The following is a 15139-nucleotide window of genomic DNA, read 5'->3' as shown; positions in this document are numbered from 1 at the left end:
AACACTGGAGTACAATTCTGATCCATCATTAGAGCTTTTCTTGCGTGGTTGCTTAAAACAGATTTCAATAATAGGAAAGATCTTGACAATATTACAGTTATTAACTCCTTCTGCAACATCCATAATTTCCATCAGAATTGTTAGAGAAGGGCTAGCACTTTCTACTAACAAAGAATTAATTCTCAGCTGTCTGAGATTATATATACTTTTTATGTATAGTTATTTTTTTCTTTTGAGTCACTGCCACACTGCTATTGCAGTATAAAGCTGTTTCAACACTTTGGTTTCAAACCTCATTTAGTAAAAGGCTATTACTCACTTGTGAAAACTGATGAAAAATCTCATAAGATAAAGAGGTTCCAAAAATATAAATTAAACAATGTGAAGAAAACTAGAATTTTTGAATACTTATCCACACAAACTACATATTGATCCAACACTAGATTCCTTATATATAAGCTAAATAAGTATCACTTATATTCTACATGTAAATGTGTAAATCGCAACAATAAGGAATAAACCAAGAATTAAAAATTGCTCCTAAATATCACTCTTACACTCTTAACATTTTTTAACCATTCAAACTCATCATACTCCATGTTTTCAATTACCTCAGTTAAAACACTGAGTCTTGAGTAGTATCAGATAATGACTCTGTTAGTCATTATCCGCAAAAACAACAGGAAGTCCTATGGCACCTTATTGAATAACCAATCACTTGAGGCATAAGCTTTTGTGGGCAAAGACCGACTTCATCAGATGCACTTTGTCAGACTCTTGAGAATAATCATAATTTCATTACAATAATTCTGATAACAAACATTAAGATTTCATGCTGAGGGATGGTGCTTCTGGTATGGCGCGAGAGTGTTGGTGCTACAAGCTGTATCTTTTACAGCTCTGATCACTTCTTGAAAGATGGTGAGAGCTCCTATCTCCTAACCAGTATTGACAGCACTCAGTAGCTGTGTCTATACTACATTCCCTTTTCAGAAGGGGAATACAAATGTGGACAATCCAAAATGCAAATGAGGTGCTCATTTACATATTGCACACCTCATTCCGGAATAGCTGATTTTGAAATAATGTTGCTATACACAAAAATGCAGTTCAAAATAGCACTTAGCTATTTTAGAATACATCATCTACACACATAGAACGTATTTTGAAACAGAGCCATTGTATGCACTATGGCTTATTTCAAAATAGGTTCTATTATCTGTCTTAACAGTCCCTATTTTGAAATATCTATTTCAAAATAGGTGCTATTCCCCACAGAATGGCTATGTCTACACTTGCCTCCTTCTTCGAAGAAGGCATGGTAATCAGGCTGATGGGAGATTACTAATGAAGTGCTGCAATGAATATGCAGCACTTCATTAGGCAGATTCTCCTCAGTGCTACTTTGAAGTGCCTTTACTCCTCGACACTTCGAAGTTGCCGTGGGGGAGAATTTACCTAATGAAGTGCTGCATATTCATTGAATCTGCAGCACTTCATTAGTAATCTCCCATCACCTTGATTACCATGCCCCCTTCAAGTGTAGACATAGCCCTCGAGGTTTACCAATTTTGAAACAAGACAATCACTATTTTGAAATTATTTTGAAATAGTGGTTGTGTTGTGTAAACACTAAGATAGTTATTTCTAAATATCAGCTGTTACTTTGAAATAACTTTGCTGTGTAGACCTTCCCTTAGAGAGCTTATACTTCCCTGAAATCTAGGCTGTGACAAGAAATAAAGTCCATTTACAAGAATGAGATCATCCTTTTTAGGTTCTTGCTTTGGTAGTTTTTCAAGAAACACTTATTTAAACACTAATAAAATAAGTGTTCATGTAATTATGAGGAAACTTAAATTGGTTTATTTTTCTTTTTAAAGACATTCATTTCTGCAGTGGCCAAGTTTGTTTTTATAAAGAAAATGTAAGTTTTATTCAGGAGGGGTATAGATGATTAATGTACTGAAAAAGTAAAGCACACATAGTGCCATATCTAGAATATCCAGGAAACATAATTCAGTTCTTTTTATGCTAGACAAATTTAAAGTAATTAAATTTTTAAAAAGCTATACCTGGTGCTGGTAGCCTTCCATGAAGAGCTGTTTCATTAGGCAGGAGATCTTTTGAATTGGAAGTGAATGGCGATTGTCTAAATGTATCTTCAGAAAAGAAAGGGCTGAGGGGCAAAAAGATTTCTTTTAGTAACCAATACACTGGCTAGTCAAAGACTTTCATCTAATTTTGAAAGTAACAGTTAATAAGAAGTTACTTTTGATACTGATTGCCCAATGTCACCGAACAGTTTCGTTACGCATTCAGCTAAAGACTGGAACAGAAATGAGACTTGGCTATGACACAGACACCAAGAGGTACACCAAAATTAACATGTAAAAGATTAGTCTATTTGTTGGAAATCATTCTTTGACACTTATCTTAGCCTTGCATATGAATATGATTTTACTCAGAACAAAATGAAAATTAGATTTAAATCTGATATCTGCTAAATTGAGAATTATAATAGATAGGGAAAACTTTATTTTAAAAAAACCACATCTTAAGGCAGGACTGTTTCCAGAGCAGGACTAACCACATCTGCATTGTACCATCACACAAGTGATTAGTAATTATGTACAGAACAAACCCATCTTGCTTTTTCGGGGGGTTGGGTGGGGGTGGAGTTTGGGGATAGCTAAACATTTTCATCTAGTTGATCCGACCAGCTTAAAAAACAAATCTATAGAACAGAAATTGTAAAGAAACAGACCAATTCCATAAAGACTGGGAACCTTTTCAGGCCAAGGAATAAAGTATTGGTTTTTATGAAGTGTAACATTGTGAGGAGGCTGTGCTAGTCTATACAAAAAGCAGTCAAGTAGCACTTTAAAGGCTAGCAAAATAATTTATTAGGTGAGCTTTTGTGGGACAGACCCACTTCTTCAGACCATACCCAGACCAGAACAGTTCTGGTCTGGCAATGGTCTGAAGAAGTGGGTCTGTCCCACGAAAGCTCACCTAATAAACTATTTTGCTAGTCTTTAAAGTGCTACTTGACTGCATTTTGTTTTGATTGTGAGGCAGGCCCAAGCAAGTTAATCCTGCTGGGTTGGAGACAATGACTGCCAGTGTGAAGACTGAAGCAGACTTACATCTCCTGTCGTAACCTTCTCCCACACCAGAGAGAGGACAATGTGATTTCTACTGAAAGGTTATTTGCCATTGGAAAGCTCACAGATAAACACTGTTAAATCGATCTAGTAACCCTTTCTCCACTTTCCCCATTCATTTTCTTTACTCTCCTTATTGTGCAGCATGGACATTATCCAGAGAGAAGGAAAAGAAATTAATAGCTGCTAAATTTTGTGCTGTTCCATAAAACTTTTAATCAGCTAATTTGCATATTTACATATAATTTGCATTTAAACAAACATAAGTTTACCGTCTGCACCAGGTAGCAGCTGAAGTCAGGCCTGAAGCTGCCAACCCTTAACAGCTGGGGCATATTTGGATGTAGCAGAGTGATCAATGTGTAGATTACCCATTGTCCTCTAAGCTCTAGCCATAGACGATATGAGTGTCTATACAGAACAAATCCACCATGCTTTTTTGCGGGGCGGAAGTTTGGGGATAGCTAAACTTTTTCATCCACCTCTGTCAGCTTGTTTCTTTAGCTCACCCTCAGAGCTTTTAATTCTGTAGGTCCTCTGTTAAGCCTTCAGTGGGCTGGCCAAGATGGTGGCCATCACACAAACAGGAATCAAAGGGATGTAAGCCTGAGATGCTCAGGATGAGCTATACTCTGTCTGGAGAAAGTAACGTTCTGGTCAGTAGATGTTGCAAATTCCCCCTTTTGCCTTATCTACGAAGAATGAATCATTACAGCTTCCCCCTATAAAAACTGGCTCTTTGGCTCAAATTCTGGGGACCACTGATTCAATCCCCATGTGCTGGTCTAACAACAGCCACTGTATGTGCTGAGATTGTTCAGGTTGTTAGGTATCTGAGTGGGTGCTAGAAGTTGTCTGGAAGACGTGAGGGTATTTAGGATGGGTGAGTGCAGGAGGGCATCTGCAGGTCTAAGGACTAGCTAAATCCCCTGGGTGTGGTCTGTTTCAGCAGAGTTGGCAATGGGAGGCTGAGGGAAGGTGCTTGTAGAGGTCTGAAAGAAACTGATGGAGTGTGAGTGTTGGTTGTGACTGGATGGAGGGGGGAAGTGTCTGAGGATGGGTGGAAGTGTATGGGGTTGTTACCAGAAGGAAGTAGCCAGAGGCTGAAAGGGAATGAGTGAATGAGAAACAGTATGGTTGTGTCTGGAGGATGATGGGAGGACAGCTGGGGAAGTCTGGAATCTAATGGGCCCCTCAACTTCTGTCTCTGCCATTGCCTCCTCTCTGCTCTTGCTGCGGCTTGGGTTACCACCTCCTCATGGCTGTTCCTACCCAGCTTAGATCCGGCAGAGGGAGTAAGGCGGAGAAGCTGGCTGTTCAGCAGGCACTACAGCAGCCCCTGGTGGCCAAGAGCTGCAATTACAGGTCATTCCTGCAGCCCCGCTAAATGAATGGAATACGACAAGACTCCCAAAGATGTTTCATGCAAGATGCATAACAATGGATAGTCAAGAGTGTTACTCATAAACTCAACTGATATGAAAATCAGGAGCACTAGAACATTTTACTTTGGTCATATTAGTCCTTACTTGGTGGTGACTAAACTACATATCAAGTGGTTTATTATGAACAGTGCAGCAGTGCCTAAAATGTGTTAGGTGTTGTACTAATGCCCTCCAAAGCTGGCTGCAAGAATGGTAAAATTCCTGTCCATTAAACCATACAAACTTATCCCCCCCCAGCCCCACACAACTGACACAGGTATGAGAACATTAAGGCTAATGGGTTCAAAGATGAGGTGAAAATGGCAAGAGAAGTAAAAATTTTTGAGGTGAGCAAATTCTCACTAGGTGCCTGCACTTCCCTGCAACCTTGCGTAGTTTAGCCTGTAATATGAAGTTGGAATTTTCAGCCTCATGGAACAAAGTATTCATTTGACATGCTGAGATCCCAGCTACTCATCTTAAATATAAGGCCCAATTCAAATACAAAGTCCTGAAGTTAAGCTAGGTACCAAAAGAGTAGAGTCATTATTAATTCAATGTGACCTTCAGTTTACTCTCTTATAGGCACACAAACTGTTTACAAAAAAGGGCTATTCATAGAGCCCTCTGGATATATGTCGTACATAATGTATAATGTTCATTCAAACTGAATGTCAGATTAAGAAGAGGAGGATTGGTAAATAAACTGTTTAGTGCAACACAGTTTCTAAAGAGGTCTTCCAGCCTCCATCTACTGAAGAGCTCAAGAAGTTCCTTATCTCAGGGACATAAGTCACCATCCTCCTTTACATATAAGTGCCTTACGGGCTTTTTCTCATGCAAAATACTGCCTTAAGCTATCTCTACATGAGAGCATAAAATGGATTTTAAGGCGCTTAACTCAGTTTTACAAATACTATTAGGTCGATTTTAAGAGGCGCAAAGGTCGACTTTCTCATCCTGCCCCTCCAATGCAGCGTAACACCAAAGTGAAATTTGCAAGGTCGAATTAATGCTGGTGTGGAAACAGTGTGACTTTAAATCGACTGCATTGGCCTCCAGAGGTATCCCACAATACCCCGAATATGTCTGTTCTGGCCACTTTCACCTCCACTGCTCTCCAGATGTGCAGAAGTAGGAAACAGGAAGCCTGGCAATTTGAATTAATTCTCTCTCTGTCCAGCGTGGCACTCGCATCTAGCCATAATTTCTCCAGGTTGCAAAAGAGCCCCAACATGGAGCCATCAGGAGAGTCAGGATCTCATTTCCATGTGGGTGGATGAATCTATTCTGAGTAAACACCAGGGACGCTCAGCAGTGCCGGGTAAAAATCAAGCTTCCTGCAAAACACCACATGGCTGCTGGACTGTGCAGACCATGCCTGCAGACAGCAGCATGCCTTGTCCTGCACAAGGTTTCGGTACTTGAGAGGGCTTCTTCCCTGCCCGGGATTTAGCAGGGGAGGCTGAGAAACTTGGGCTATGTCTACACTAGGAGATAAATTTGAATTTAAGGCAGTTGGCTCGCTATTGTCACATGACTGTCTTCACTGTAAGTACCATTAGCTTGATTTATGGAGCGGTAATATTGATATCATAACATCATTGGTACCTGCTGGGTGTGGCATCAAGCTTGAATTCAAAAGTTTGATTAAGGGCCAGTGTGGAAGCGCCACATCAAATTTATTAGTCTCCAGACGTGTCCCATATGTAACCCACAATGCCCCTCAGTGCTCTGCTCAGCCCACTGCTCTCCAGGTGTGCTGGAATTAGGTAACAGGAAGACTGCGAATTTCAAACTGGGACCACGAAGCTTGTGGCTGTGGGGTCATGTTCATATGAGAGGCTGAGAAATGTCTTTCTTTCTTTGCTATTGGCGCTGTGAGCACATCTACCCATCACAAATAGCCCCAACATGGAGTTTGTGGTTCTGGCTCCACAGTTGTATTTTTTTCTGTGCTGCCTGGCACCAGCCGCTGCCCCGCTGCACCACGCGGTAGCAAGGCTGTTGTGGGGGTTGTGCTTGCATAAGAGGCTGAGAAACTTCTCAGCGGTTTACCTTTGCATGGGGCTCGCCCTCCCTCTCCCACAGGTGCTATGCAGCAGGGGTCCTTCCCACATTCAGCCACATCACGTGGGTACCCCCGACCCAATAAAAGGACGTGCCTGCCATTCAGTGCTGACCATGCTGCCAGGCAGGGTCATGGCCTGGCTTGCACATGGCTAGGGCTCCAAAGGTGGGAAAGATTTTCGGAAGCTTGCAGCCTTTTTTCTGCATGGGGGATGACATCAACTGCCCCCCCCCCCATGAAACCCTCTCACGCACCATGCCCCAACAAGGACCCAGGGTAGAGGGAAGTCTCCTCCAGCAGCTAAGATTTTTGGGGCGTTGATGCCATCCCCCACCACATTGGCAGTTTCTGTGTAGTGAGGAGGGAAGACAAAAGTCTTTTTTCCTAGCCTTTTCTATCCTCTTTCTTCTAACTTTGTAACCCTTCACACAGGGAAGAGCGGGTGGAGGGCCAGCTGAGAACACAGACCGTGCATAGAAGCTGCATAATGAACTGAGAAGCTAAATACCCTCCCCTCAGCAACTCTCTTTTTCTGTTTTCCCCAAATCTTGAATATCTACTCTTATTTTTGAGGATCAGATGCAATCAAGAAAGGGGAGACAGTCAGTGGATGGCCAGTTGTGAAGACAAAGATTTTTGTCTTCCCTCCTCACCTGCTGATTTTTACAAAATCTTGATAATTCAGTGATAGAAGAAAGAGATTTCTGTTAACTTTGCGATTTTTGTTGATGCCCTACTTTTTCTTCTTTCTGATTGGAAAAATGTACATTTGTTTACCACGGGAGGGGAATGAGGGCAATGCAATGTGGGAAGATGATGTCAAAGACCAGTGAGCACATCCAGAATGCTATGGGGATGACAGCACTGTGGGATAGGTTCCCAAAATGCACTGCTGCAACAGTCGATGTATGCCAGTTGAGAGTGGCAGCAATAAGTCGACTTTGTGAGGTGCACATGGGAAGGTTGAGGATAGTCAAACACAAATTTATAAAGTTCAGAGTTACAAAGTCAATATTAATAAATATGAATTTATCTTGTAGCACAGACGTAGCTTTGTTTTCTCCACTTCACATTTTGCAGGGCTGTCTCCCCAAGCCTACCCAGCTGTCATGGGGCAGTTACATTTTTAAGTGGTCACAGCTGGGACTGTGCTTCATTCTGTCTCTTTTTAAAGAATAGCGACTTTAAAAAATAACCTTGTTATCAAATGTACTTCACCTCCTTTGAGCAGTTCTGGGACCACACTACCGTTGCCACACAGCCAGTCATACAGCCTGGCTCAGAAATCATTGGGATGGCAGCAGAATGTGGCTGGGAGAACATACAGGGTACATGTCCTTCCCTGTGTGGGGTGAAGGCTTCTTCCCTGCAAGAAAGTTGTTCTCTTCACTTCACATTTTACGGGGTTGCTCCCCCACCAAGGTTTCCATGAGCCTGGCGGGCTAGCTTGCTCACTCCCACCATGTGGCTCCCCCTGCATCACCACACCATGTGGTGGTTGGCCAGTGTGGACCATGCATACAGACACCACCACGTTCTGTCCTGCATGGGGCTTCCCTCACTGGGACAGAAGCAGAATGTAACTGGGGGATATAACAAGTACTCTCCCTTCCCAAATCGTGTGGCTCGGGGCCAGGGGGATTTCCTGTGATGGAAGGGAGCTTGTGGAGCGTCTGTCTCTCTCCCCCTCCCTTCCCTCACACACAGGCAGTTGCTAGGGCTTCTTTACCAGAAGAGGTAAGGGAATCCCTTCTTTTCTGTTTTCTAATGCTTCCTTAACTTTTCCTTCTCTTCTTGAGACACCACTACTTCTGATGGGGTAATGGTTCCTTCCAGCAGCCACTAGACATCAGTGCCCTCTGGGATTCTTTCCTTCTCCTCTGTTTAGTCTTGGGGATTCATAATGAGCCTGGAGCAAATACTTCTGCCTCCTTGCTTCATGTTGGAGACGTCAGTGGAATGGCCTCCCTTGAGCGTTCTTCACTTCTTTGTGGCGACGACTCAGATTTCTCTCTCTCTCTTTCTCTCTCTACTTCCAACCTGTCTCCTTCAACCAGATACACTACCACTATACTGCCACTTTTGCATTGTATTTTCTTTCCTTAGCTGCAGCTACACACCCCCTCCCTTTCAGAAGGGGCATGCAAATGAGCAAGATTGGAAAAACAAATGAGATGCGGATTTAAATATCTTGCATCTCATTTGCATATTTCCGTGTGATCTGGCTTCCAGAAGAGCCATTTCTGGACGTCAAAGCAGCCATGTGGACAGGGTTCTTTTGAAAGGAAACCCCCTTTCAAAAGCACCCTTCTTCCTGAAACAAAATAGGAAGAAGGGTGCTTTTGAAAGTGGGGGGTGTTCCTTTTGAAGGAACCCCATCTACAGAGCTGCTTTGACTTCCAGAAATGGCTCATCCGGAAGCCAGATCACATGGGAATATGCAAATGAAGCACTAGGTATTTAAATCCATGCCTCATTTGCATGTAGACGCAGCTCTTGAGAGTAAGACGAAGTCTTTTCCTAGTCACATGGAACCTGTTTAGTGTATTTTCACTGTGGGAAGAAATGCTAACAGCTAGAAACCAAGGCCCTCTCTCCTTCCTTCTCCTCTTCTTTAGAGTCACATTGACCGCTAGACACCAATGCCCCCTGGGATTCCACACTTCTCCTCCTTTCTTTCAGAATAATACGAAGCATAGACCCACTTTGTTCCACTTGAGTATCGTGGGTTTCAGCTACTGGAGCCCACCTGCGTGGTGTATTTTCACCCCGGGAGAAGAGACTTCTGAAAAATGGCCTTTCTTCACTTCTGTGTGGTGACAGCTCACAAATTTCTCTCTCTCTCTAGTTCATCCCCTCTCGCTTCACTTGTATTTAATGTCAATTTGCAGTCTCTTTAAAACACTCTTTTGTAAAAACTGCCTCTTTCCGTAAAGCTGATTCTCCATTTAAAAAAAAAAAAAAACACAAAAAACCGCAGCCCTGTCTCCTTCTGTAATGGGGATGACTCAAATAATTTCTCTCATCAGGCAGAGACTGCTGAAAAATAGCCGTTTGTTTTCAATGGTGGGGGAATAAGGGCAATGCAGTCTGGGAAGAGGACACCACGTACCCACAACCACTTGTGGGGCATATTTTTCCTATAACACTTTGGCAAAAAAAAACCCAGAATGCAATGGGGCTGAAGGAACTGTGGGGTAGGTGCCCATAATGCACTACTGCAACAGTCAAACTTTGGCTATTTACTGGGGATGCACTAAGTCGACTTTGTGAGCAGATGCAGACACGCAACATTGACTTTATAAACTCTAGTGTTACAAAGTTGTCGTTAATAAATTTGACTTTGTTTCATAGTGTAGATGCAGCCTAAGAACACACATGCTAGTTAAATCATGTTGGTTGTCTTAAACCTCAACCAACCTTGTCCCATTTTCCTAATCTTGACCATTACTCTACATCAAATATTTCATTAGCTTTTGGCACAAACAATCTGAATAGATTTTTAAAGTTCACACCTGAAAGAAATTCTGAGGGTCCATTTCAGTGGGACCAAAACACAAAACCAAGCTGCCATTTGAGAAGTCTAAGTCTGACAGAAAGGTGACTCACAAGACATGGGCCAACACAAAAGAGGTATTAAAAACTTTACCGTCACATCACTCGTTACTCACCAATTGTACTTGATATTCTTTTTAAGTTTTAGTTTACTGAATTAACATTTTGTTTTGCAGGAAAATAAGTTAGAAAAATCAGTGTCCAGTGGAATAGATGGCACATTTGGTCACGGAAAGGAAGACTCATTATTACATGTAGCTTTGGTATGGACTTTCTCTTGCCATGGCTGCCATCTTGTCTCATTTTATGGCTTCATAACATGTACTAATTTATAGGCCTTATTATTTTAGTAGTATGTTACTCCTGGCTCAGCAAACTCTTACATATGTAATATGAAATTGTGAAATGGTATCATAGTAAAGTTTGAACTGCAATGTAAAGTTAATTCATACAATTTACGCTGTAGCACTACATGGATGCTACTTACCTAGTTGTGGTTCTGATGGTGTCTTTAGCGTGATTGTGCTCTTTGCTCACCTTTTCTGCAGAGGAATAAAGAATTTAAACTAGCATGACAGACTCATTTTATTTCAGATTCTTAATTATTTTATATGCTTCCGGGTCTATACTTCAACACAGGAACACTTTTTGTCCAATAATTAGAATGAGCTGAAAACGAACGAATTTTTATTTTAAGTGGTAACTTTCATTAATCTTTGTCTTGATGCCTATTTTAGCATCACTATTAGAATTCCACAATTGCCTTCATTCAGTTTATGGCAAAAAATGGTTACTCATCACTGTAATAATTGTTCTCTGCAATGTGTTGCTTATATCTATTCAAGTCAAGTGTGTGTGCACATGCACATAACTACTGGAAAGTTTTTCCCTATCAGCTACCGGTTGGGATGGCTGGGGAGCCCCCTACGGTGGTGCCTTTGCAGAGCCTATATATGACGCTGCTACCCAAGTCGTCCTCAATTCCTTCTTGCCAGCCACTCCAACAGTGGGGCAGGAAGGTGGGTTTTGAATAGATATGAGCAACACATCTTGAAGAACGACGATGAGTAACCATCTTTTCTTCTCTGAGTGCTTGCTCAGATCTATTTGAGTTAGGTGAGTCACAAGCCAAACTCAGGAGGAGGAGGAGGAGGAGTCACTGCATGGCTGATTCGAGGACAGCTGCGCTGTAGGCTGAATCCCATCTAGAATGCTGCACAATTGCATAGCGAGACAAGAAAGCGCGACAGACTTCCTGGAGAGGCAAATGGGCCAGGAAGGCAGTTGAAGAGGCCTGCGCTCACGTAGAATGTGCTGTAACAAGCAGCAGAGAAACCCTAGCAAGGTCATAGCACACCTGTATACAGGATGTGACCCAGGAACAGATGCACTGAGATGAAACCAGAAGTCACTCCATGTGATCCGCAAGGGCCACAAAGAGTTGCAACGTCTTGTGGAGTGCACCTATTCCTTCTGCTGGGAGCTATGAGGTTTAGGGTAGCAAACAAGAAGGAAAATGTCCTGGCTAGCATGGAAGCTGGAGACTACTTTCTGCAGGAAAGCTGGCTGAGGATGGAGTTGGACCTTGTCTTTATGGAACACATAAGGACATGAGGGCCCGGAGCTCAGACACCCGTCTGGTAGAGGTGATGGCCTCCAGGAAGTCCACCTTCCAGGAGAGGTAGAGAAGGGAACAAATGGCCAAAGGTTCAGATAAGGGCCCATAAGCACCCAGAACACCAGGTTAAGGTCCCAGGTGGGTGACGATGGTCCCTGCCCTTGAGGAAATGCCCTACCAAAGGACTGCCCGCCCTCCCCAGCATGGGGGGCCAAGATAGCTGCCAGGTGAACTTTCAGAGAGGAAGAAGCAAGGCCTCAGGGAAATGAGGTAGTTTAGCACCTGTGGTGCAGAGGTAGACACAAGTATGAAATCTTCTTTTGCTGCAGAAGTGCCAACTCCATGAGGAACTGACAGAGCCAAAAGTCACTCTTCCTATGATTCCAGGGCTTGCAACCCTGCAGATATGGCACTTACCTGTTTGATGAACTGCACCAAAACAACAAAGGCACGAGTCGAGAGGCTCACTCCTTGGCATGGACTTCAAGCAGTCACTACACTGCTTAAAGCCCTGGGACATTTCATTTCTCTAACCCCCATAGGGGAGAAAGTAGGAGAAGGGGACCTCCCTACCCAAAGACTTTCTAACACTCGCTAACTAGAACAATGGTTATGCTAAATCCAAGTAGTTGCAACTATTTACACAAGAAAAGCTAAGGAGCTGTGGCGTAGCAACAGGAATTTCAGCCACAATACTGACATCCTCATGGGTGGTAAGAAAGAAACTGAAGGGGAGTGGGGTTGGCAGGGTCATATATGGGCTCTGCAAAGGCGCCGCTCCAGGGGACTCCCCAGCTGACCCAACTGGTAGTTGTTGGGCAAGAACCTTGGGCAGCCGTGCATGTGTGCGTGCACACATATGTGTACATGCCTGAGTCAAACAGATATGATCAAGCACTTGAAGAAGTATGAGTGCACCCTCCATAAGAAGGCCTCTGTAAGGCAGCCAGAACAACTGTTGATGCTGCTGCCATCATGTGCTTATATCGATAGATATCGTGCATAGGAAACTTCCTTTACTTTATTTTCAAATCTGTATCTGCCAGGAATTATTTAGTTAGCTTGCAAGCTACAGGAGCTGAATTCTGGCTTTTTCTAGCAATTAAAAGGTTATGAAACTGCCTTGACTGACAACACCCCAAATCACATTCTAAACAGCTAAAGAATTCTTGGCCAATACTATGGGAAAGCTTTTGAATTTAAAATTTTAGATATAGAAGGAAGTGGAAGGAAATAAAATGAAGAAAGTTTCTCATTTCTATTATACTCTACACCATACTAGACTTATAACTGTGTAAAATCAGAAACATGTTAGTTATCTTATTTTTGTTTTTTAAATTCCCTTACCAAAGGGAACAGAATGGCAGCTATGTCTATTGTCTTTACCTGACAGCTGGAACAGCAGTTCTGAAGCCATCTTGACTGATATATCCTGGCTAAAGAGGTTTCTCTCTGGGAGCATTCGGCCCTCTGGTACCTTTTGTATGTGTTCAGTTATCTCTCTCCCTAATAAAGTGCTGTAACCCATAGTCTGGCTGGGCGAAACTGAGGCCTGGGACTCATGAATGTCAACTTCCATCGGTTCTTCTTTAATCTTTACCATCTGGGTTTCCTTGTAACTTTCAGCTGTAAATATGCGTTAAATAAACAAAACATTGAAATTGTTTAATTAAATTGCAATTTGTCAACGTAAGTAGGGAGAAATAGCAAATAGCAGTTTTATATGTGATTTTTCTGAACAGAAATGAAAAATAGCCCAAAAGATTTTTTTTTAAAACTACAGTTACTTAATTTATTGGCTATGGGTGCTGATTAGTAACTCATATTCTAGTCAGCCAAGGTTATTGGTTTTTTGTTTTTTTTTCAAATGAAGTCACAGCTGTACACCAATTCCCAAAGGTGCACAGCTGAAATCTCATCACACAGGCAAATATATTAGGAAGAGCATTTTTTATTCTTCCTTCCTTTCTTAAAACCCATTTTCTAAAACAGCCACACGATTTTTTTCTTAAAACACTACAAACCTGTCATACCCATTCTGCCCCAGTCTCCCATGCCCAGTTTTCCCCTCTTCTGTCTTTTTTCTCCACTGCCCTAAAGCTTCACCTTTTACAGTAAGAAAATGAGGTGGCAGTCAAAAAATGAGCTCAGTTCAGTTTTCTACAGGGAAGGTAAATGTAGATTATCCTTGGATACTGCTAAGAGCTGTGATGCAGGGTAAAGTGACCATATTCCTTTGAAATACTGGTTCCCCCACACATCAAAAGAACCTCAAAACCAGCACTTGGAGACAGCTTGACGATGGCAGAAGAAAATACCCACAAAGCAAGTGGACTGCTCTGAAGTGTAAGCTCACTTTAAGAATCTGAACTGAGAGTTAGTTCCAGACTCCCACTGAAGTTTCATCAATTATAAACAGAGTTTAAAAGTCCCTAGGAGGGTTTGGTCTTGAAACATCTTTTAGTTTTGATATTTTTGTGTTATTAATTCTAATAAAATCAAAATCAGAACAAAATATGTCAGTGTTACCCAGACTGAATGATCTGACCGACCAAATAATTCTTCTCCAGTGGGGAGCGGGGCGGGAGATACATGTTTTGCAGGAAATTTCAAAATTCTTAGAATTTCCAGTGGGATGGAGATTTCCAGTTTTGACCAGCTCTACGCCAGAACTTGGGCTGCACTACTGATAAGGTTCTTTTGACAGCAAGGTACCATAAAGAATTCAAACAGGCCTGGGCCATGATGGCAAAAAAGCCAAAAATTGTTCTTCTGATTGACTTACAGCCTCCACCAAAGCCTGTCGAAGGGAATTGTTCTTATTTGTAAGCCAACCAATAAGAATGCTTTTTCTGCTCTTACTTTGCTCAGGAAACTGAGACTGCATGACAGCCCCTCGTTTGCAGAAAGCTTGCTCGCCGCTCTTCTCTTCAGAGTTAAGCCCATGCTCAATAGCAAAAGGTACTATCGTCTTAAAAGAAAAAAATCCATGCCTCAATTTAGACTCATATCCCTACGGGTTTGACAGAGTCAACAGCAAATACAATGGCCCATTTCTGACAGAAAAAGAAGCACTTGATGCCCTTCTCGAAGAAGGGGTCAGTCAACCGCCAGGAAGCATAAAATACCGTGATCTGTTTTCCAAAAAAAATCAGTGATTGATGTCAACAACATTAACTACCACCTGCTTTCAAACCCATTTTTCCTGGGAAAGAGGCAGTGAACTGGCTCTGGCAACATCTGACCTCTGCCAACCTGGCTTCAGGCCAAGCTGTAACTGGGAAAGCACAGATAACAGAGATGG

At 42.4% G+C, this 15139-nt stretch overlaps 1 protein-coding gene across 4 annotated transcripts in view; it reads right to left on the bottom strand.

Moving 5' to 3' along the window:
* ZNF827 (zinc finger protein 827) overlaps positions 1–15139 on the bottom strand; it is a 160974-nt gene that overhangs the window by 52990 nt on the left and 92845 nt on the right. For all 4 annotated transcript variants that reach the window (XM_074993239.1, XM_074993241.1, XM_074993240.1 and 1 more), the window contains exons 6-8: positions 13222–13461; positions 10705–10759; positions 2076–2179 (exon numbers count right to left, since the gene is read on the bottom strand). In XM_074993239.1, the coding sequence (XP_074849340.1) occupies positions 2076–2179; positions 10705–10759; positions 13222–13461 (399 nt within the window). The remainder of the gene's footprint in view (positions 1–2075; positions 2180–10704; positions 10760–13221; positions 13462–15139) is intronic.

Source organism: Carettochelys insculpta, chromosome 4, assembly GCF_033958435.1.
Source record: "Carettochelys insculpta isolate YL-2023 chromosome 4, ASM3395843v1, whole genome shotgun sequence".
Lineage (NCBI taxonomy): Eukaryota > Metazoa > Chordata > Testudines > Carettochelyidae > Carettochelys > Carettochelys insculpta.
This window is presented reverse-complemented; position numbering and strand designations above follow the sequence as displayed.